This window comes from Caretta caretta, chromosome 27, assembly GCF_965140235.1.
Source record: "Caretta caretta isolate rCarCar2 chromosome 27, rCarCar1.hap1, whole genome shotgun sequence".
NCBI lineage: Eukaryota > Metazoa > Chordata > Testudines > Cheloniidae > Caretta > Caretta caretta.
The window spans coordinates 15,027,541-15,047,029 of NC_134232.1; the positions used below are offsets into that span (position 1 = coordinate 15,027,541).

The following is a 19,489-nucleotide window of genomic DNA, read 5'->3' on the forward strand; positions in this document are numbered from 1 at the left end:
ACCTGGGACCTGCTGGCGCCAGCCCTGGGCCGAGGGAGATTTGCACAGCCCTGCCCTCCTCTCTGGGGCCCGAGAGTCTGGCTGGGGCAGGGTGGGCAGAGAACCCGCGACGAACCGAGCTGCCAGAGCCAAGGCAGGGCCGTGGAGCTCAGTACGGGACCCCCCAGTCGCTGAGCAGGGCTGGGCGAGCTCCACGGAGCACGTAGAGAGCTGCGGGGGGGCGCTAGTCACCAGGGGGTGCTGCAGGTCAGCATTAAAACCGCTGCCCCCACCCGGTGCGAGAGAGCAGGGTGGGCTGCTCAGCAGGGGCGCGCTCCCCTCTAGGCCAGCAAACCGGGTGTGGCCCATCTGTCAATGGCCGAGCGCCAGTCGCCCCAGCCCCAGCGGGCAAGGACCGGTGGGTCCTGGTGCCCAAGAGCTGGGCAGGCCTGGCAGGAAAAGGAGCCAACAGTTAACTGCCCCCTTCCCGGCAGGGTGGTCCCCCTGCCTGGCTAGCCTGGGCAGGTGGATGGCACGGCACCATTGGGCGCAGGGGGCTTTGGCTGGTCCTGGCGCGCAGGCAAGCCGGTGAGGGCGGGACTCAGGCAGCGACAGGGCCCTGGGGCTGCGTGGCCTGGAGCCTGAAGCAGCCGTTGTGCAAGACCCACTGTTTGCACACACCCACCAGGCAGCAGCAGAGATAGGGGAGAGTTCAGCTGGCCCGTCTGGGTCCTGGCAGACGAAGGGCCAGCAGGGGTGGCGGGCAGGAGACTGGGAGGCCACTGAACCACTCCCTCTGAATCCGAGCCACGTGGGATGTGGAGGAGAGAAGCCAATCCCCCAGCCCCGGAACGACCTTGGCCCCTCTCCTGCTTCGGAGCAGCCAGCTCCCCCACAATGCAGCCTCCCCCACATCTGGCTGGAGAAGCTGCCGGCTGCGCCCTGGGGGCACCGCGCCCATGCGCGCCCCTGGCAGCGTGAAGCCCTTCGCCTCTCCATTGTTTCCTTTAATCTCTGCATTATTTAGTATTTATTTTTAAATATTCTTCTGGGGCAGCTGGTGCTGGGGGGAGGCGTCTAGAGGAGGGCAGCTTCCAGGAACAGCTGCCTAAGTGAGAACACTTTGCTCGACCAACGCCTTCAAGTGCGAATGCCTGCCCAGGGGGCCCAGCTGCAGCTCCAAAGGGCCTGGGGTAAGGCCCCGGACCCCTGCTCTGGCAATTCCTCTCGGGTGGCTGTGATGGCTAGCGGGTGTGGGGGTGGCGAGCCCTGAACTGGTCCCTGGGGATCCCAGCTAGCGTCGCTGGAGGGCTCCACGCAGGTGGAGCCAGCCTGTTCCGGGGACAGGGGCACCCAGGAGTCTGTGAGCTGGAACAAACGGGGCCTTGCAGTGAGGGGCTCCGGGGAACCAAACTGAGCCATGGAGGCCCCCCTTCCCATTTCTCTCCAATCCCTTCTGCTCCAGCCCTGGACAGTACCACAACCCTGCCCCCTGCCCCGCCCCCGCAGCAGGGACGGGACCACCCAGAGCCAGCAGCTGGAAAAATAGAGCTTTTATTACAGGGTGTGTCTTCGCAGCACCATGGAGGTGGTGGCTGGGCAGTGGGGGCGCATGCTGGTGGCAGCCGGGCCAGGGGGGAGCCTGGGAGAGCGGGAGGGGGAGAGGAGTCTGGGGAGAGGAGCCTGGGGCGGGGGGCGCGGGTGCTTCAGTGCGTGACCACCTTGGCGCCCTGAGAACGGGCCTGAGACGCCCCCAACTCACCGCATGGGACTGAGTCACCGCCGGCCCCCAGCCACAGAGCCGGCAGCACCAGCCCTGCCTGCCTGCCCGCCCGGAGCTGGGGCCGGCTTCCCTGGTGCTGGCCCAGAGCTGCCAGTCCGTGTCATCCGGGTGGGGGAGAAAAATCCCACCAGGAAATAAAAAAGTCTTAAAAAAATCTTTGGGAAAAAAAGTATCAAAAGGCTTCAACCCGCCCCCCTGGGCTGCACAGTCCAGAGGAGTCCCCCACCCACAAAGGCTGCACAGTGACCCCGCCAGGCCCTGCGCCCAGGACAGTGGGAACAGGCAGCTGGAGACAGATGTGGCCAAATGATGTCTGGGCAGCAAGGGGCCAGGGTCAGGGGGCCGCACAGGCTGGGTCTGATCTGCCCGGTCCTTCTGCTCCCAGCGGGGCAATGGCAAAGCTCCTGTCAGGCCATGGCCCCCTTCGTGCCCAGTTCAGCCCCGACCATGCTGCATGGACTCCCAGACCCAGCCCTGTGTGCCCTGCGGGCAGGTCAGCCATGCCTGCCCCGGGATTCCTGGTGGGGAAGGGCAGCTTTGGGGGTAGCGCCACGCTGGCTTGGCACCACCCGGCGTTTCGCTGCACCCCCATATCCCGTGCTGCTGCCTTCCACCTGCCCTCGCTCCCTTTCCCTGGCCAGAGCCCCCCAGGAGCGATGCAGAAACTGGCCTCCAACCTGGCCTGAGTTTATCCCGTTCATGCCAGGGGCCCAGGCACTTTTAACCCCACGTCGGTGCCTCCCTCGGGGGCTTTATGGGGAATTCCCACCTGGGCAAAGGGGCTTCCCCTGCCCTCCTAAACCTGAGCAATAAGGCCCCCGCACCCACCCCCAGCTCCCTGGAGCTGGGCTCATCCGGCCTCCCCCTGCCCCTCACTCCTTCGCACAGAGGAGCAGGGGACACTGGCCGTTTGTGGCAGTGAGGTCCTGTGAGTGGGGAGGAGGCCGGGACCTGCCACCATGTGGGCTCACGGGCACGGGGTGGCAACAGCCTAGGGGTGTCGAAATCCATTGCAGAGCCAGCCATGACCCCGTGCGGCCTGCAGCCTCTGGAGGCTGGTTCGGGGATGGCTGCACGCGCCCCCGGACGAGAGGCCTCGGCCAGCGCAGAGAACACGCAGGAGCCAGGGTGGCCGGGCAGGGCTGTGTCGGAACAGACGTCACACAGAGGACGCTGACGGCTCACGCAGCGGGGCGACATGGATCTAGCACACGGGGTGGGGGGGACCTAGAACGCACTGAGCAGTGGGCTACACTTGCATGCTGGGACATGCAGTTGTGGGGAGCCGCAGCCTGGGCAGAGGGAGAGGGTTGTGTAGCAGGTGGATGTGACCCCCAGCTCCAGGGGAGTTGCTGACAGACTCCCCAAACGGGGGGAACCTGCCCGTCCCCCAGCTACGTCCGTAAGGAGCGTCCCATACGCAGTCTGAACCCCCACCTTGCAATGCCTCGAAGCTGAGCCCTGAGCCGCCGGAACACAAAGCGGCCCGGAATTGGCCTGTCGTGGAGAGATGACAGGACTGGCCCCGGGGCTGCACAGTCCAATCCTGCAAACTACCTCCCCGGTGGGGTCAGCAAGAGCTGGTCCGGCCCTGCCGGGCCTGGTTTCCAAGCGGCCCTGGAAGCAGCCCGGCTGTTCTCCAGCATTGTGCATTTCACGCAGGCTGTTCCCTCTGTAAACTACACCCGAACCGTCGCAGCCCAGCCCCACTGGGCCGCCAGCACAGCCCCCACCCCCTCAGCAGGGCCCTGACCCTGTTCAATTCAGGCAAATACGTACTGAAGATGGGAGCGGAAGGCTGCGGAGAGAGTGGCGTATCGAGCAGAGAGGGGGAGCAGAGGGGTACCTGGCTCGGTGGGGCACCCCAGGCCTGCAGGGCGCCCGTGGGGCTGGTCCGGGGGGCAGAGGACAGGCTTGTGCTTAGGGTCCTCCTAGGAGTTCTAAGGCTCTCAGAATAAATTCCTCGTCACAAAAAAACCCATCATTTTGTAGAAATCGCACCAGCTCCGCAGAGCCGTGAGCAGGTGGTGGGTCACAGCTGGAGCGGAAAGTGCCCTGGAAGAGCCGGGGGGGAGGGGGGGCTCTCATCCATCCCCCGCCTGGCCCCCAACTCTTGCAATTACACCTGCAGCCAGAAGGGAAATTGATGCTGGCAGAAATGGGGCCATCATCCCAACGACATCACCGGACACCGCTGGCGAGGCCCCCCCAGTGCGCTCCATCTGCTCGGCTCGCTGCAGCTCCCGGGCTGAGCCACGCATGGAGGGCGCGTGGGACAGGCGGCGGGGGGGCGTCAGTGGAAGTTTTCCAAGTCTGATCGGCAGCGGAGGGGTGGCGGGGGGTGGCTCTGAGCGGAGCAGTTGGGGAAGGCCGGGCTGGGGCCGGCAGGGGGCGAGGGCAGAGGGCACAGGACCCAGGAGCCTGCGAGCGAGTGGGGAAGCCTGGGAGTCTGACCGCTGAGAGGGGCAGCTTGTGTCGGTGGGAGGTGGGCCCCGTCCATGTCCGCCCGGGGCAGGCGGTAACGGCTGGAAGGCGCGTGGGATGAGTCTCTGGGAGCGTGGAGCCCCTCCGGCTCCCGCGGGCTGGCTGGGGGCGCACTCCGGGAGCCAGGGGCCTTGGCAGAGGTGGCGCCGGGAGAAACTCCAGCGTCCCCCGGCGATGGTGACGGCAGCCCTGAGGCGGAGGCGTGAGCCGAGGGCAGAAGGGGTGGCACCGTCCCCGGGGGCAGTCTGGATGGCGGCTCGCTCCCGCTGCTGGGTTTCGGGGGCTGGGAGGAGAGCACGGGGAGGCCGTAGGGGCAGGCCAAGGCTGGGGCGCACGGCAGCGGGCTCTGGAGCAGGTACATCGTGCGCTGCAGCTCCCGGCTGAGGTGGGAAACTTCCTGGTTGAGGTTGTTGATCTGGAAAGAGACAAAAACCGTGCCGAGCGAGGGGACAGCGCCCTGCGCCCTCCCCACCACTCCCCCGGCCCCCAGCTCAGCAGCGCCCCGCACTGGTACCAAGCATGGCCGGGCAACGCTTCATGCTGGCTGTCGCCCCCCTTCCAAAGGAGAAGCAAAGGGGTCTGGGAGCATGGGGCAGGGATGCCCCTTTGGATCCGGCTGCTCCGGAATCTGCAGCCAGCGGAGTGTGGATCAGGACGGGGCTGGCGGTGGGTGACCGGGGGGAGTGTGTGTCTCAGTGTTGCTATGACGCACACCCAGAGGCAGCAGCCTATTTAGCGCCTGCCTGCAGCCCCAGGACAGCCTCTTGGGGCTCTTTGACCGCATGCATCCATGTACCCTGACCTCGGACCGCGCGGGACACGTGCCCCAACGTGCCCACTGGGCCTATTACCCTGTGTTTTGTTCACCAGCCCCATTGGCAACGCACCCCAGGGAAGTGGCTTGTTTCCTGCTGCTGCTGTTTGACAGGAAAAATAAGCAGAGCAAGCAAGAGACCTTTTGTTATTGTAGGTCCTATAGAAAACAAATGGCTAGTGGCCACTGCTGTTACTTCTCTGCCGGGCTGGCCAGTTTAACCTCCTGCTGGATCCGGGTTGCTCAGTGCTCACCCAGCAGCCCAGGGTACCAGCCCTGTCTCTCCTGGGGGCCGCTGTTTATCGTGAGCACTGGCTGCAAAGCAGAGGAAAGCCCAGAGGGCCAGGGCCCAGCAGCAGCCCCAGCACGCTGCTCAGCCTCAGAGGGGACGCGCTCTCCCTCAACCCGGCCCCACTGGTTTTACTGGGCTAGTCTGTGAGCTTCCACACTGGCCACTGAGCGCCTTGGCCACGGGCCATGGGGGACATAATGCAAGGACCTCCCTCGGGGATGCAGAGCACAGGATCTGATGCCGACATCAAGGCTGGTTACGGGCATTCTCGAGCCCTAGCACGACCCTGACATTAAGCCACCCTGAGGCTGCTCTAGCTTACGCCAGGAAACATTTCTCTCCCTACAGCAGTCTGGACAGGACAAAGCCAGCATGCTGCTCCCCCAGGCTGCACCGAGCAAGCTGCCTCGCTCAGGAGCTGCCCCCAGTATGGGGGGCAGAAGGCTACAGAGACCCTGCCTGCTGCCCCTGAGGGGGTGCCCTCAAGAGTAGCGTACCCTACCCTCAAGCACGCAGCCCAGGGGGAGGTGGGAGCAGGGCACAGAGGGGGAGGGGCTGCTCCTGGAGCTGTGTTTGTTGCTATGAAATCGTTACAAAGAGAGCCTGTGCTCATTTGAAACCCGATCGCCTGAGTCAGGGCACAGCCGCCAAGCGGCGAGGGCTGCCCGATCCGGAGCGGGCTCAGCGCTGGGGGTGGGGAGCTGCCAACAGCTGGGGTCACTTCACCTCCTGCAGTATGCCCCAGGCAGCAGCGTGCAATGAGCCCCGCTCCGGAGGGGGCAAACCGGGTCGGTTGGTGCCGGTGGATCCAGGCGGATGCGAACCCCAGGAGAGCCAGCCCTGCAGCGCCCACCTCTCCCCCCCAGCCCCGGCCGCAGGGGCTCCAGGCTGTACCTCTTGGTTCAGTCTGCAGACGTTCTGCTTGATCTCCTCCGCTTCTGCGCCTAAGGCTGGGCTGGCCTCATCCGTCCCTGCAAGGAACCGCAGACGGATCTCAGGGGAGGGCAGCGCGCCCCCATGGGCCTTTGACCCCAGCCCGCTGTGACTCGCGGCCGTGCCAGGACAACTGGCCGGGGGCAAAGCCTCCCCGAGTGAGCCCCGCATCCATTCGCCTGTCCCAGCATTGGGACCGGCCGACCCCTTCGGACACAACCCCGCTCCTGCCAGGCCTTATTCCGGGCCCAAGCCCTGAACGCTCAGAGACAGAGGAGCTTCTGGCTGGGCGGAGTGGGGCGGGGGGACCAGCTACTCCAGCCCCCGCTGCGCAGCCCCCCGCCCCCCCCAAGCTGTTCAGGCCAGGCTGGGAGGAGTTGGAGCTTTTCCGCCAGCATCTGAACTAGCCGCTGCTCATCCCAACGCGGTGCGCTTGGCTTTGCCTCCAGAGCACCTGCCAGCCAGGGGCTACAGGGACCGAACCAGCATGAGGGGCTTCACCCGCCCCATCCCCCCAGGGGCCGGCCAGGATGAGTAACGTGCCTGAGGGCGCACGGGGAGTCAGGGCTAGGGATAGGGCTCAGGAGTCCTGACCGCCTGCGCTGTGCTCCAGCCTGGCAAACCCGCTCCCCTCCAAACCCTGGGGCAGGCAGTGCCCCAGGCCCAGAGGAAACAGCCGCTTACTCATGTCAAGCCATTCTCCCCGGGACAGAGCGTGCCTCCGAGCCCCGGCGCCGTCTGGCCCAGAGCCGGGACAGCCCCGGGGCAGCAGGCAGTTACCGGAAGTCAGCGAGTCTGCGACCGAGCTCTGCAGAGGCGGCTCCACGTTGAAATGGAAGGTTTGCCTCTCCGACGTCCTGCCATCATCCTCGATCCCATCAACGACCCTACGGGGGGGTTCATCCTACTGGCATGATCGGCTGGCACAGCGCCGCTGGGCATCGCTAACCGGCCCCTTTGCCTCCCTAAAGCCTCTTGGGCACGGGTGGAAATTCAAGCACTGCCAGGCAGAACCCGACTGGGGCATGGGGTCTGGGCGGCCTGGAGGGACTGAGTCTGGGCTACAGACCCTCTTACCCCGGGCTCGCTGGCTCATATGGGGCAACTCCCAATGATTTCACTGTGGCCAGCTGAGCATGGCAGCTGTTGCCACCGGGTGCCTGAGGTGAAATGAGCAAGTGGGTCTCAGCCCTGATCCAGGTAGATGACTCCATGGGCCCATCCTGTCCCCACCCCATGGCACTAACCGCCCACCCCCCATGCTGGCAGTACCAGGAGAGGCCAGGACAGGTGGGGCCGGCTCAACGGGAGGGGTGTGGGCGCATGGCATGGCATGGGGGGAGAGAATGGTCCCAGGGACGTGGGGCGTACTAATGAGTTCACCCCTGCCAACGTGCACAGGCGTGCAAGCACACGGCGATGCACTCAGATGTGTGCAGCCGAGGCAGGCGTGCAAACCTTCACACACCGGTTTGGTGGGTTGCCCCACGGCTGCAGGGTCCCAAGAATGTGGTGCTGCCAGTCCTTACCTGGGGCTCAGGTCCGGGGGGCCGGCGGTGTGCAGGGAGGGGATGAGGAGCTTGGCTGGCTTGCGGCCATTGCTGCTCTCACCGTCTCTCAGACACCGTGGCGAGGGGCTCCTGCCCTGGCTGCAGCGGGCGGGGGAGCGGCAGGTGCGGCGCAGAGCCGAGAACTGGCGCAGCTCGTCGCCCAGCAGGCTGCTGAGGGAGCCACACCGCACGGGGCTCTGCAGGGTGGGCAGCAGCAGCTTGCGGTGGGTCCGGCGGGTGGGCGAAGGGTGGAGCCCCTCCTCGCCCTCCAGGATGGAGTGTAGGGGCTTCTCGGGGCTGGCGCCGTTCTCCGGGCGAGGCTGCGGGCAGAGGGAGGAAGCTGGGTGACGAGGCGAGGAGACTCGCCCCAGGGCTGCTGCACCTGGCGCTAGCTTGAAGGGCAGGACAATCCCCTGGGGAAATGCCCTCCTGGCATCGCTCAGCCAGGCCAGTGGGGCAGGGAGAAGAAGGGCCCCTCAGGGACTTGGCATCGCGGTGTGACTGCAGCCAGCCCCTCTGCACTCAGCTCCCGAAGCTGGCGTTAAGCCCTGAGCTCAGTGGTTCAGCTCAATCCGCCTGCAGGCTGAGCCAGGAGGAGCTGCCGCGTCTCCGTCCCCACTGCTGCCCAGCCCAGGGGCATGGGAGCGTCCTGCTCGGAAAGGCCCTGAGAGCGGGGGAGTCACTCTGGTGAGCGGCCACTTCACCCGCGTGTTGCGTTTGGGTTCAAATGAGCCCCTGGCACTAATACGGAACACAGGGGGTGCGAGCAGCTGCCAACCCAGCCTGGCACAAACCCAACCTACCTGGGATAACAGAGGGGATCTGGGAAATCGCAGGAGCCCCTGGAAACGAAGCAGAGAAAGGCTCGTTAGTGCCGCCCAGCAAACTCCATTCAGACCAACATCCACTGGGTATCGGCAAGCCACAGCCAGCTCCGATTAGCAACCTGCTGCTGGGTTGGCAGAGGAGGACCCTGAGCAAACGCGCACATGGGGACACGGCGCTGGGGATCCTCCTGGCTCCGGACAGGAGAGGCAGGAAGAGGTTTCCCCACCAGTACTGGGACAGTGTAGCCCAGCCCTCCAGGCACCGTGTCTCTGTGTCAACGCCCACCTCTGCCCCGCCGCCTGTGTGGAATCTCGCTGCTCTGTACCTGACCCGTATGTACACCACCGCCTGTGATCCCCTGCCCCGGCCGCTGTCGGCAGGGACAGTCCCTAAGGGTCTGGAAGGCAGCTGGCACGTGGTGGGCACGACCGCAAACAGCACGTGGCCTGGGTCACTGGCAGAGCCTGAGGAGAGGGAGCCCTGGCCTGATGGAAGTGGCTTGTCCAAGGAGATGATGAGGGGATCTCCGTGATTCAAGCTGGATGTAGGGACCAGCGACCACCTGATGCTCAGCCTTGGGCCAGTGCCGCAGCGAACAGGGAAGGTTCTCCTCTCGCGCCCCACAGCTCCAGATCTCCCGGCACTCGGGTGCTGCCACGGATGGGCCCCGCGGAAATACGTGCCATCTCCAACCATCCCGCTTGGTGTCCAGGGAAAATCTTTCACTCCCGCAGCCTGGGCTTCAGACCTAGGGCTGCTCTGCTCCCATCGCAGAGAATGGCTGCCCTGTTTCCTGCATCTTCACCCCAGATTGGGAATGGCTCTCCACTTCCCAGGGGCATCGGGGGCTTGAGCCAGTGTCCAAACGAGTGTCTGCTGAGAGGGCAGAATTGCCCAAAAGATGCCCCCGGCAGGAGGTCAGCTGGAGGCTGGGAGCAGCAGGGTGAGGCTGGAAGAGACGGAGCCATGCCCAAGCGGAGGCCTCAGGCTTGTGGATTTTACCACCAGGGTATATTTTACCAGCTCCTCGAGGCCAGATTCCACGGGGCCATGAGGGGGGCTGGAGGGGAGTGAGGGTGGGGGGATGACAAAAGCCTGGGGAGAGGGAGACCTCACAGCCTGCCCTTGAGAGTGGAAATAGGTCACTTGGGGGGGAAGCTGCCCCACGCAGGGAGTCCGGCACAAGGCCAGGCACTGCTTATCCCTCACTCCAGAACCACAAGGCCCAACGCCGCTCAATCCTGCTTCAAGTCCTAGTGGTGCCTAGGCCTGACGCTGGCTTTGCATCAGGATGAACTAAACCCAGCAGGTGCCTTCACCACCTTGGTTTTCCGGACCTGTCTCCAGGCTCCAGCTCCCCCTCCTCGTTCCCTGGCTAGCCCTACAGGGTCCCGCTGTGAGTGGGCTGGATCGCTGCCAGCTCCTAGCACATCATGCCCACAGAGCGGTAGTTTGGCGAGGACTCTGGAAACACAGAGATTTTGGGGTGGTTCTTGACCAGACTGTGACGAAGTGGGACTGTTCTTAATGTTTCCTCTGAATAGTGTGGGGGTGCCTCAGTTTCCCCTAGGCAGTTCTTAAGTATCTAGGGGGTGGAGTAAGGGTGTATGATCATTGCAGAGCCCTAGAGGGCAGGTGTGTGAAGGGGTCTGGACACAGAGAATGGCCGACACCCTGTTTCCTGGCAACTGATGGCCTGGGCCCTTCCCCCCCTGCAAGGTGAGAGCTGAAGGGTTGGAGAACAAAGGAATCAGGTGACCTCCTGGCCCGGGAAAGGAACAAAGCCCAGAGGAGGAGGGGCTGGAGGGGGTTTCAGTTGGGGGCTGGCTGGGACATGGAGTGAAGTGCAGACGTGGTTGTCTGGCTCACTGCCCCCCAAAATGGACCCAGCTGAGGGGTCCCGTTCTCTGCACCTGCAAGCTCTGTTTTAGACCATGTTCCTGTCGTCTAATAAACCTTCTGTTTTACTGGCTGGCTGAGAGTCACGTCTGACTGCGAAGTTGGGGTGCAGGACCCTCTGGCTTCCCCAGGAGCCCCGCCTGAGCGGACTCGCTGGGGGGAAGCGCACGGAGGGGCAGAGGATGCTGAATGCTCCGAGGTCAGACCCAGGAAGGTGGAAGCTGGGTGAGCTGTGTGTCCTGAAGACAGGCTGCTCACAGAAAGGCGACTGCCCCAGAGTCCTGACTGGCTTCATGGGGAGCAGTTCCAGAGCATCGCCCGGGGACTCCGTGACAACTGGTGGCAGCGGTGGGATGTACTGCACCCCGTGGATGGCGCTTCCTGCAGTAAGTGACTGGGGAGCAGTAACACGAAGGGGGATTGCCGAGGACCAGGCCTGCTGAAGGCTCAGAAAGGAGCGGTTTCGGGGGGCGGTTAACCCCTGGGAGTGTGTGACCAGCGAGAAGGACTTTGCAGTAATGGGGTCCCCCTGGGGACTGCAGTGAGCAGTCTCAGGGGCGGAGGAGTCTGCCGCTCGACCCTGGCAAAGAGGTGGTGACCTGGAGAAGGGCTGGCACACTAGGGGTTCTCCCTGGAAACCGTGGGGAGCTGAGAACACACGGACCTGTGAGTCCACAACAACTTGGGAGGAGCGGAGTGATGGCCTGTCACTGTCTCCTTAAGAAGGACATTGTAACCCTGTGCAAAAAGAGAGGGTTGAGCGTTGGAAAGTTCACCAAAGCAGAGTTAATCGTGCAGCTGGAGGAGGATGACCGCTCTAAGGAACAGATTCCTGACCCCAACTGGGGCTATAGCAGGATCTGGGAGCAGCTGGAGCGGGAGCCAGGCATCGCCAAGACTCCTGTCCCCGATCGGGTTCCCCATCGGGGGATCGAGACGGACAGGATTGGAGCTGAGTCTGAGAGAGCAAGAGGACTGTGAGAGACAGCGAGAGCCCGAGAAAGAGCTGCAGAAGCAGCAGCAGGATGAACTGGCGGTGGGGGAGCGGAGAGGCCTAGGGGACCTCCCAGGGGTGAGTGGGGATAGATCCCGGGGGGCCAGTTCCGCAGGGAACCTCGAGACTAAATTGCTGCCCCTGGTTAAGGATGGGGGGGAGGTGGATGCCCACCTCACTGCCTTTGAGCAGGCTGGAGATTTGAACTAGGGGGACCCTGCGGAAAAGCCCCGGTGTCTAGCTCCCTTGCTGGGTCCCAAGGCCATAGACTCCGTCGGCCAGATGGTTGGGGATGTGGACAGGCTCCCACTCCTGACCCCAACCTATATGTCGGTGTGGAGTTTCCTGGGGCCAGGCCCCTCGGACCCCCAGTGGGAGCGGAAGGTGATGGTCAATGGGGAGACATTCTTGGGGTGGCTAAAGGGCATGGGCTGCATAAACCTTCCCACATGCGGCCTGCGAGTGCTATCGACCACCCCTGACCTAAGGGAGGGCGTGAAACCGGAAGGGCCTGGTGTAACTCCTACCAAGGAATGGGAGAGATGCTGGGGCATCCATGGGAACGTTGGTGGCTTCGAACTTCCCCAGGTCACCGGCTAAAGTGACCCCGCTCAGTTCGATCTCGAAGGGGGGAGAGATGTGACGAAGTGGGACTGTTCTTAATGTTTCCTCTGAATAGTGTGGGGGTGCCTCAGTTTCCCCTAGGCAGTTCTTAAGTATCTAGGGGGTGGAGTAAGGGTGTATGATCATTGCAGAGCCCTAGAGGGCAGGTGTGTGAAGGGGTCTGGACACAGAGAATGGCCGACACCCTGTTTCCTGGCAACTGATGGCCTGGGCCCTTCCCCCCCTGCAAGGTGAGAGCTGAAGGGTTGGAGAACAAAGGAATCAGGTGACCTCCTGGCCCGGGAAAGGAACAAAGCCCAGAGGAGGAGGGGCTGGAGGGGGTTTCAGTTGGGGGCTGGCTGGGACATGGAGTGAAGTGCAGACGTGGTTGTCTGGCTCACTGCCCCCCAAAATGGACCCAGCTGAGGGGTCCCGTTCTCTGCACCTGCAAGCTCTGTTTTAGACCATGTTCCTGTCGTCTAATAAACCTTCTGTTTTACTGGCTGGCTGAGAGTCACGTCTGACTGCGAAGTTGGGGTGCAGGACCCTCTGGCTTCCCCAGGAGCCCCGCCTGAGCGGACTCGCTGTGGGGAAGCGCACGGAGGGGCAGAGGATGCTGAATGCTCCGAGGTCAGACCCAGGAAGGTGGAAGCTGGGTGAGCTGTGTGTCCTGAAGACAGGCTGCTCACAGAAAGGCGACTGCCCCAGAGTCCTGACTGGCTTCATGGGGAGCAGTTCCAGAGCATCGCCCGGGGACTCCCTGACACAGACCTATGCCGAGACTGGGGGGGGGGAGCAGGGAGGCTGGGAACCATTGACACGCAAAGGACCACAGCGGCGGGATGGGTGGAGGAACAGCTCAGGGGTCGGGAGTGGGACACACGGCCTTTCACCTCGAGGTCACTGCTTCGAATGCAGCCTGGGTCGGTAGCGACCGAAGCACGTTACCATCCGCCGGCTGTTCAGGGGCCTATGCGCAATTACAGGCTGGTCTTGCTCCCGGTCCTAGTGGACAAAAACCACCCATCACAATTGGCACCGTCCCGCAGCCGGCAGAGCAGAGGAGGAGAGCGCTGGCGGGGAGCAGCGGGAGAAAGCGGGTATCGGCGCGGCCCAGCCTCTCCCTGCTCCGGCACTCAGCACCTGCCCCTGGGTCCCAGCTGGCCTGGAAGATGCTGCCCGGGGGGGATCGGCGCATCCAGCTTGCTGATGTCACAATCCGGAGCAAGTGACATCACAAGGCATCACCACAGCGGTGACGGTGATGTTGTAAGTGCCGGACTGTGGCCTCACCAAGCGGCGCAGCCATGGGAGGGGCCTCGGGGGGGCGGGTCCCTCACAGCATTTGTCTGTCAGTCTCAACCGGGGTTTACTTCCTAAAAGGCTGAAAACACAGACAGCCTGAGTCCCTGTTTTCTCCCTGTTCTTTGTATGGGTCAGAGTCAGAACCTCCTCGCCGAGTGCTCCAGAGGGGAACCTGCCTCTGGGTCAGGGCCAAAGCAGGAAGGAAGCTACTTTCTGGCCCTGGTTAGCCGAAACCTCATGGAAAGATCGGATCTTGCAAGACACCTGCCATGTCAGGCTGAACCCTCTAGAGCAGCAGCTCAGGAGGGGTCAGCGCTGCTGAACCAGAACCAGACCCTGGCAGGCCCCACACTGGACTCTCAGCTACACGTCCTCCAGACCCCACTGTTGTCTCCTTGACCCATCCGTCGCATATTAATGCCTTTGTTCGGAGTTATCAAGGGAAGGTCTGCACAGCTCTGAGACTGAGGTTGGACAGCTGACCAGCAGAGGGCACACACAACACTTCATTTTTGTAGGTCCTGTGCAAACACGGCCATTGTTTTTTACCTATATATTAATTTATAAATGACTTGGTGGTGGATTTTTTAACAGCTATTTAGAAGCCAGAGGGAAATTTCCCACCAGGTTCTCTTCAGGGTCTGGTGGGTATTCTTTGCAGGGCGCATCTGGGACCTACATGGAGAGACCGCTGTAAAAAATCCCGAGCTCTTTATTTCAGCTGATACAAAGTAGGCAACTATTCTGGGGTGGATGAGCAACAAGCTGCTATTTCTGAGGCAGAACGTTCCCGCCTGCCTGTGGGAGTCAGCAGAATGACTAAACCTGCCAGCCCGGCCCCCGCGCTCTGCGCTGGGCTGCAGCGAGATGCCCCCCGGGCACAACTCAATCTCGGGGTGCCCCCAGCGGGAACAGCAGAGTTCCTGGATTGGCTGAGTTCCAAGCTCTGATCTCACAGTTTGGCACCAACAAATGTCTCTCCCCCCTACCCCCAACAAAGACAGGCAGACTCGTAAATTTTCTGTTTGCCTCGGCCTTCCACGAGGAGGCTTCATCTGGCGGAGGCCGCGAGGCCTCTTGCCTGGCACTGCAGCTCCTTGGCCAGCGAGGAATGTACCCAGGGACTGTCTGCGACGCCCCGTTAAGGCTGCCATGGCGCCGGAGCAGCTCACGCGGGATAGCAGGCTGGGGAGGTGGAAGCATGGAGCTCAGCCAATCCGGGGCTGGTGCCCCGCTTCCGAAGAGGCTGCCCCGAGGCTGGGTGTGGCGCTCCTGAGCATTGCACACCCGCTGTGCTGCCATGTACCCCGCAGTGCCCAGCCCGACGGCTCCACCCGTGCCTGCAATGCCCTGTTCTTTCACTGACCTCGCTAGCGCGCCGGGGCAACAGGGCATGCTACTGACACATCGCACTGCGGCAGATTTGCTCACCTCCTCCGGGCGGGCGCAGGCAGAAATGGGGAGCCCAGATAAAGCCGCTGGGCTCTGGCCAGACCTGGTGTCCGCGGTTCCGGTTAAACCAGGGTGTGTTTTACACTCAGACTTGGGCAGTGGGGGGAGCAGGGGTAACGCGGTGACTCAGGGCCTTTCCCCGTGGGGCACACTCAGCAGAAAGAGGGGAGCCTGTGACGAAGCGGGACTGTTCTTAATGTTTCTTCTGAATAGTGTGGGGGTGCCTCAGTTTCCCCTAGGCAGGTCTTAAGTCTCTAGGTGGTGGGGTAAGGGTGTGTGATCATTGCAGAGCCCTAGAAGGCAGGTGTGTGCAGGGGTCTGGACACAGAGAATGGCCGACACCCCGTTTCCTGGCCACTGATGGCCTGGGCCCTTCCCCCCTGCAATGTGAGAGCTAAAGGGTTGGAGAACAAAGGAATCAGGTGACCTCCTGGCCTGGGAAAGGACAAAGCCCAGAGGAGGAGGGGCTGGAGGAAGTTTCAGTTTGGGGCTGGCTGGGACATGGAGTGAAGGGCAGACAGGGTTGTCTGGCTCACTGCCCCCCAAAATGGACCCAGCTGAGGGGTCCTGTTCTCTGCACCTACAAGCTCTGGTTTAGACCATGTTCCTGTCGTCTAATAAACCTTCTGTTTTACTGGCTGGCTGAGAGTCACATCTGACTGCGGAGTTGGGGGGCAGGACCCTCTGGCTTCCCCAGGACCCCGCCTGGGCGGACTCGCTGTGGGAAGCGCACGGAGGGGCAGAGGATGCTGAATGCTCCGAGGTCAGACCCAGGAAGGTGGAGCCGGGTGAGCTGTGTGTCCTGCAGACAGGCTGCTCCCAGAGAGGAGACTTCCCCAGAGTCCTGCCTGGCTTCATGGGGAGCAGTTCCAGAGCATCGCCCGGGGACTCCGTGACAGAGCCCACGGGCCTGTGGGCATGGAGCAGGCTCCACTTCCGCTACAGAAACCCTCCGTGAGCCCCAGGGCCCGGAGTTCATCTTCAAGCGGCGTGGCAGGGAGGCAAGATGGGGCAGTGGGGCGTCCACGTGTCTCTCCACGAGCGTTTCATGCTCTCCGCCCCGCGCACGAGCCCCGCTGCTGTTCGCACTGGTGCAGAGCAGTCGCCAGAGTTCCCGCCCGCAGCAGGGCCGGACAGCCCGGGGTCAGGACGCCGAGCCCAGCCTGCGCTTGGTCTCCTCGAGCCTCCCGGCTGCCGGAGCGACTCAGGGAGCCGCTGTCTCGCCTAATCTCCCCTTCCAGCCACCCCCTGGGGCTAAGGAGACCTGACGGCCCTGCGGGCACAGCCAGCATCCCCCGGTGCTGGGGCTTGGATGGAGGGAGGCAGAGGCGGCTCTGGGACAGGCGCGCACCCACCTCGATCTCGCTGCCCTCCCGCAGGTTGAAGGTGAGGTCCTGGTGGATGTCGGCCATGAACTTGCTGGAGTGCTCGGGGTAGAACTCCAGCACCTGCAGCAGGCCACGCAGGGTGATGTACTGCAGGTCGCAGTAGGTCAGCGCCTTGACGTCCGCGTTGGTTTTGATCACCTGGTCCTTGCCGGGCAGGTCGGCCCCAATCAGGTCCCCTTTGCCTGTGGGCATCAGGAAAGGGGGGTGAGCAGGACTAGGGGTTCCCTGGCCAGGCCCCCATATAGCCCAGGCCTCGGAGGGTTCACGCGCCTCCTGGGAGGCCCATTGTAGGGATGGGAACCTGAGGCACAGAGGTGGGGGGGTAGGGCCTGGCCTCCTTGTAGCCAGGAATGGAACCCAGGAGTCCTGACTCCAGTCCCCTTCCTTAGCCTCCTCCCAGGGAGGAGACCCAGCTTCCACTGCTCCAGCCCAGCTGGGGGGCACCAGGGACCTGCTGTTCATCTCACAGGGGAGCTAGGCATCTTGGTGGCCAGGGACGGCCCTTTGTGGGGCATGACAAGCTGGACTGGCCCCAAGAGAAGCCTGTGGCTATGCTGGGGGTTGCCACTGGCCCAGCAGTGATCTGGATCAGCCACAGAGCCCTGCCTGGCCCCTCACATGGTGTATCTGAGACCCTGAACCCAAGGGTGGGGCTTTGCCAAATCCCTTCCCGGAGCGGGCACCATCTGGGATCCAAGGGGAATGCCCATCTCCACCGCTGCCATGTGATCAGGGTGCCAGGCCCTGCTCTCAGCAGGTCGCTCCGCGAAGGGTGGGGGGGCAGGCGCCTTGGAGCAACCACCTCTCACTGCCCCGCGAGGCCCCAGCACCTCAGAAACTTGCTGCCGGAGGAATCCCCCCAGCGCAGCCAGGAAACAGCCGGACAGGTGGACGGACAGAGAGGCACAGGGCTTGACAGGCCAGCCACAGGCTCTGGGGAAAGAAGCCGCACTGGCCCCCCTGTTTGGCTGTCAGCCCTTCGCCCCTGCTGCCCGTGAGACCAGGGGTGGGGCTGGCACATGCCGGGCACCCCCTTACCCAGGATGGCCAGCACCATGTTGTCCTTCAGGACCTCGAGGGAGCCGGAGCAGACGAAGTAGTTGGCCTGCAGGGCATCACCCTGGCGCAGCAGGTATTCGCCGGGGGCACAGAAGGAGGTCTTGATGTGCAGGGAGAGGGCGCGCAGGCAGCCCCGGCTGGCCGCCTTGAAGAGCGGCAGCTGCAGGATGCCTTTGTTGAGGTGCATGGCGATGTCGGCCCGCAGCTCGTCGGGGAAGTCGCGCAGCAGCTGCGGGGGCAGCGGGAGGGAGTCAGGGGCGCTGGCGGGGGGAGGGTTGGCCCGGCGGCTCCCCAGGGTGCTGGAGGGGAACAGCAGAGCGCCGAGCTCTGATCCTCTGCTCCTGCAGCCAGCACATGCACCCGGAGAGCCAGCTCCTCTGGCTCCGTCCCTCCAAGCTCTGTGCTCAGCGGGCGGCCCCGGTGGCAGGGACCTAGCCCCTGGCGTGGGCCCGGGGGCACCGCCTACCTCGTTGGCATCGATGCCGTTGTTCACCGACCAGGTGGTCTGGAAGTACTCCAGCATCCTCTGCTTGAGCGGCTGCGGGAGGCGGTGCACGCGGATGAAGTCCTTGAGGTCCTTCATGCGGGTGTGGTAGAGGGAGCGGCGGGAGTACATGCGCTGGATGATGGCCGTGACGTTCCCGAACACCACGGCGTGCATCAGGGCTGCGGGGAGGGCCCAGCGCCGGCTCAGCGCCACGGGCGGACAGGGGCAGGGAGCCTGGCCCCCAGGCTGCACCAGCCCAGGGCCGAGGCTCCTCTCTGCCAGCTGCCCTGCACTGCGCGGGGAACCTACCCGCGAGGGGCCTTTCCCGCCAGCCCTGGCAGCTCAAGGTCAGCTTTTGGGGGCGGGGGGTCATGTTCACCTCTAACACCCTCCCCTGTTAACTTTCCCTTCAGCAGCCAGACACTTGGGGATCCTGCCACCCCCCGCTCACTCCCAAGGCGTGCACCTGAGTCCCCTCGCACCAGACGTACAGGGCGTGTCTACCCAGCTCCCCGCCAATACAGGGCACATGTCTCCTTGCCTGGCCTTACCCGACTCCCCCCAGCACAGGGGGTGTGTCCCCTTGCCAGTCCCTGCCTGGCTCACCTCCCAGCACAGGGCGCATGCCTCCTTGCCTGACCCTACCCTGCTCCTCCCCAGCACAGGGCGCATGCCCTCTTGCCTGGCCCTACCCTGCTCCTCCCCAGCACAGGGCGCATGCCCTCTTGCCTGGCCCTACCCTGCTCCTCCCCAGCACAGGGCGCATGCCCTCTTGCCTGGCCCTACCCTGCTCCTCCCCAGCACAGGGCGCATGCCCTCTTGCCTGGCCCTACCCTGCTCCTCCCCAGAACAGGGCGCATGCCCCCTTGCCTGGCTCTGCCCGTCTCACCCCCGATCAGCATGGTGCAGATGGAGAAGATCTTCTCCGCATCGGTGTTGGCGCAGACATTGCCGAAGCCCACGCTGGTGAGGCTGCTGAGGGTGAAGTAGAGGGAAGCAATGTAGGTGCTGCGGACGGATGGGCCCCCCACGGAGCTGTTGACGTAGGGCGCCTCCAGCCTCCTGCCCAGCTCGTGGAGCCAGCCTGCCAAGCACAGCGCAGAGTTAAAGTCGGCCGGCGCTCGGAATGGGGGGCCGGTCTAGCCCCCCGGCAGCCCGCCCACGGTGGAGCCCAGAGCAGCCCCCTGCAGAGGGCAGAGATGTTGGGCATCGCTGGATCTCGGCTCCAGCCTGGCACCGGGAGGGGTCATTCCCACCCCAGAGCCTTCAGCTCTGCAGCCAGAGCCCGCTCTGTGGTCCCGGGCTTCGGCTGGAGTGGGGCACGTCTCACTCCCTCCGCATCACCGGGGCCCGAGCCCTCGGGCGTGCCAAGCACAACAGCCCTTGCCGCTGGCCCAGCCACTCAGGGCTCGATCCCCGAACCAAGGCAGGGATGAGCGATGGGTGGGGTTGGCGCAGCCTGGCGTGCTGTCTGCCAGGGCCAGGAGATGCGCTCCCGTAAGCCCCCGGCTGCGCCTTCCTGGCTGCCGCAGCTGTGTCGCCCTGCCAGACCAGGGAGCTCACACCCAGCGGCTCCTAGGGCAAGAGGGGATTGGATCCCTGCTTGGAGAGCAACTCCCCCAGTGCCCCCCCTTTCTCC

The 19,489-nt window shown here is 63.9% G+C and overlaps 1 protein-coding gene across 3 annotated transcripts in view; it reads right to left on the bottom strand.

Annotated features, from left to right (window-relative positions):
- Positions 1-2,613: 2,613 nt before the first annotated feature.
- Positions 2,614-19,489, bottom strand: part of KCNH4 (potassium voltage-gated channel subfamily H member 4) — a 33,280-nt gene continuing 16,404 nt past the window's right edge. The window contains exons 8-16 of one of the 3 annotated variants that reach the window (XM_048829935.2): positions 18,740-18,934; positions 17,830-18,029; positions 17,343-17,592; positions 16,272-16,486; positions 8,639-8,677; positions 7,815-8,155; positions 7,066-7,172; positions 6,247-6,323; positions 2,614-4,661 (exon numbers count right to left, since the gene is read on the bottom strand). In XM_048829935.2, coding sequence (XP_048685892.2) covers positions 4,056-4,661; positions 6,247-6,323; positions 7,066-7,172; positions 7,815-8,155; positions 8,639-8,677; positions 16,272-16,486; positions 17,343-17,592; positions 17,830-18,029; positions 18,740-18,934 — 2,030 coding nt within the window. In that variant the 3' untranslated portion in view covers positions 2,614-4,055. Of the gene's footprint in view, positions 4,662-6,246; positions 6,324-6,969; positions 7,173-7,814; positions 8,156-8,638; positions 8,678-16,271; positions 16,487-17,342; positions 17,593-17,829; positions 18,030-18,739; positions 18,935-19,489 lie in introns of all 3 variants that reach the window. The other 2 variants (XM_048829934.2, XR_012666203.1) reach the window with 2 other exon arrangements.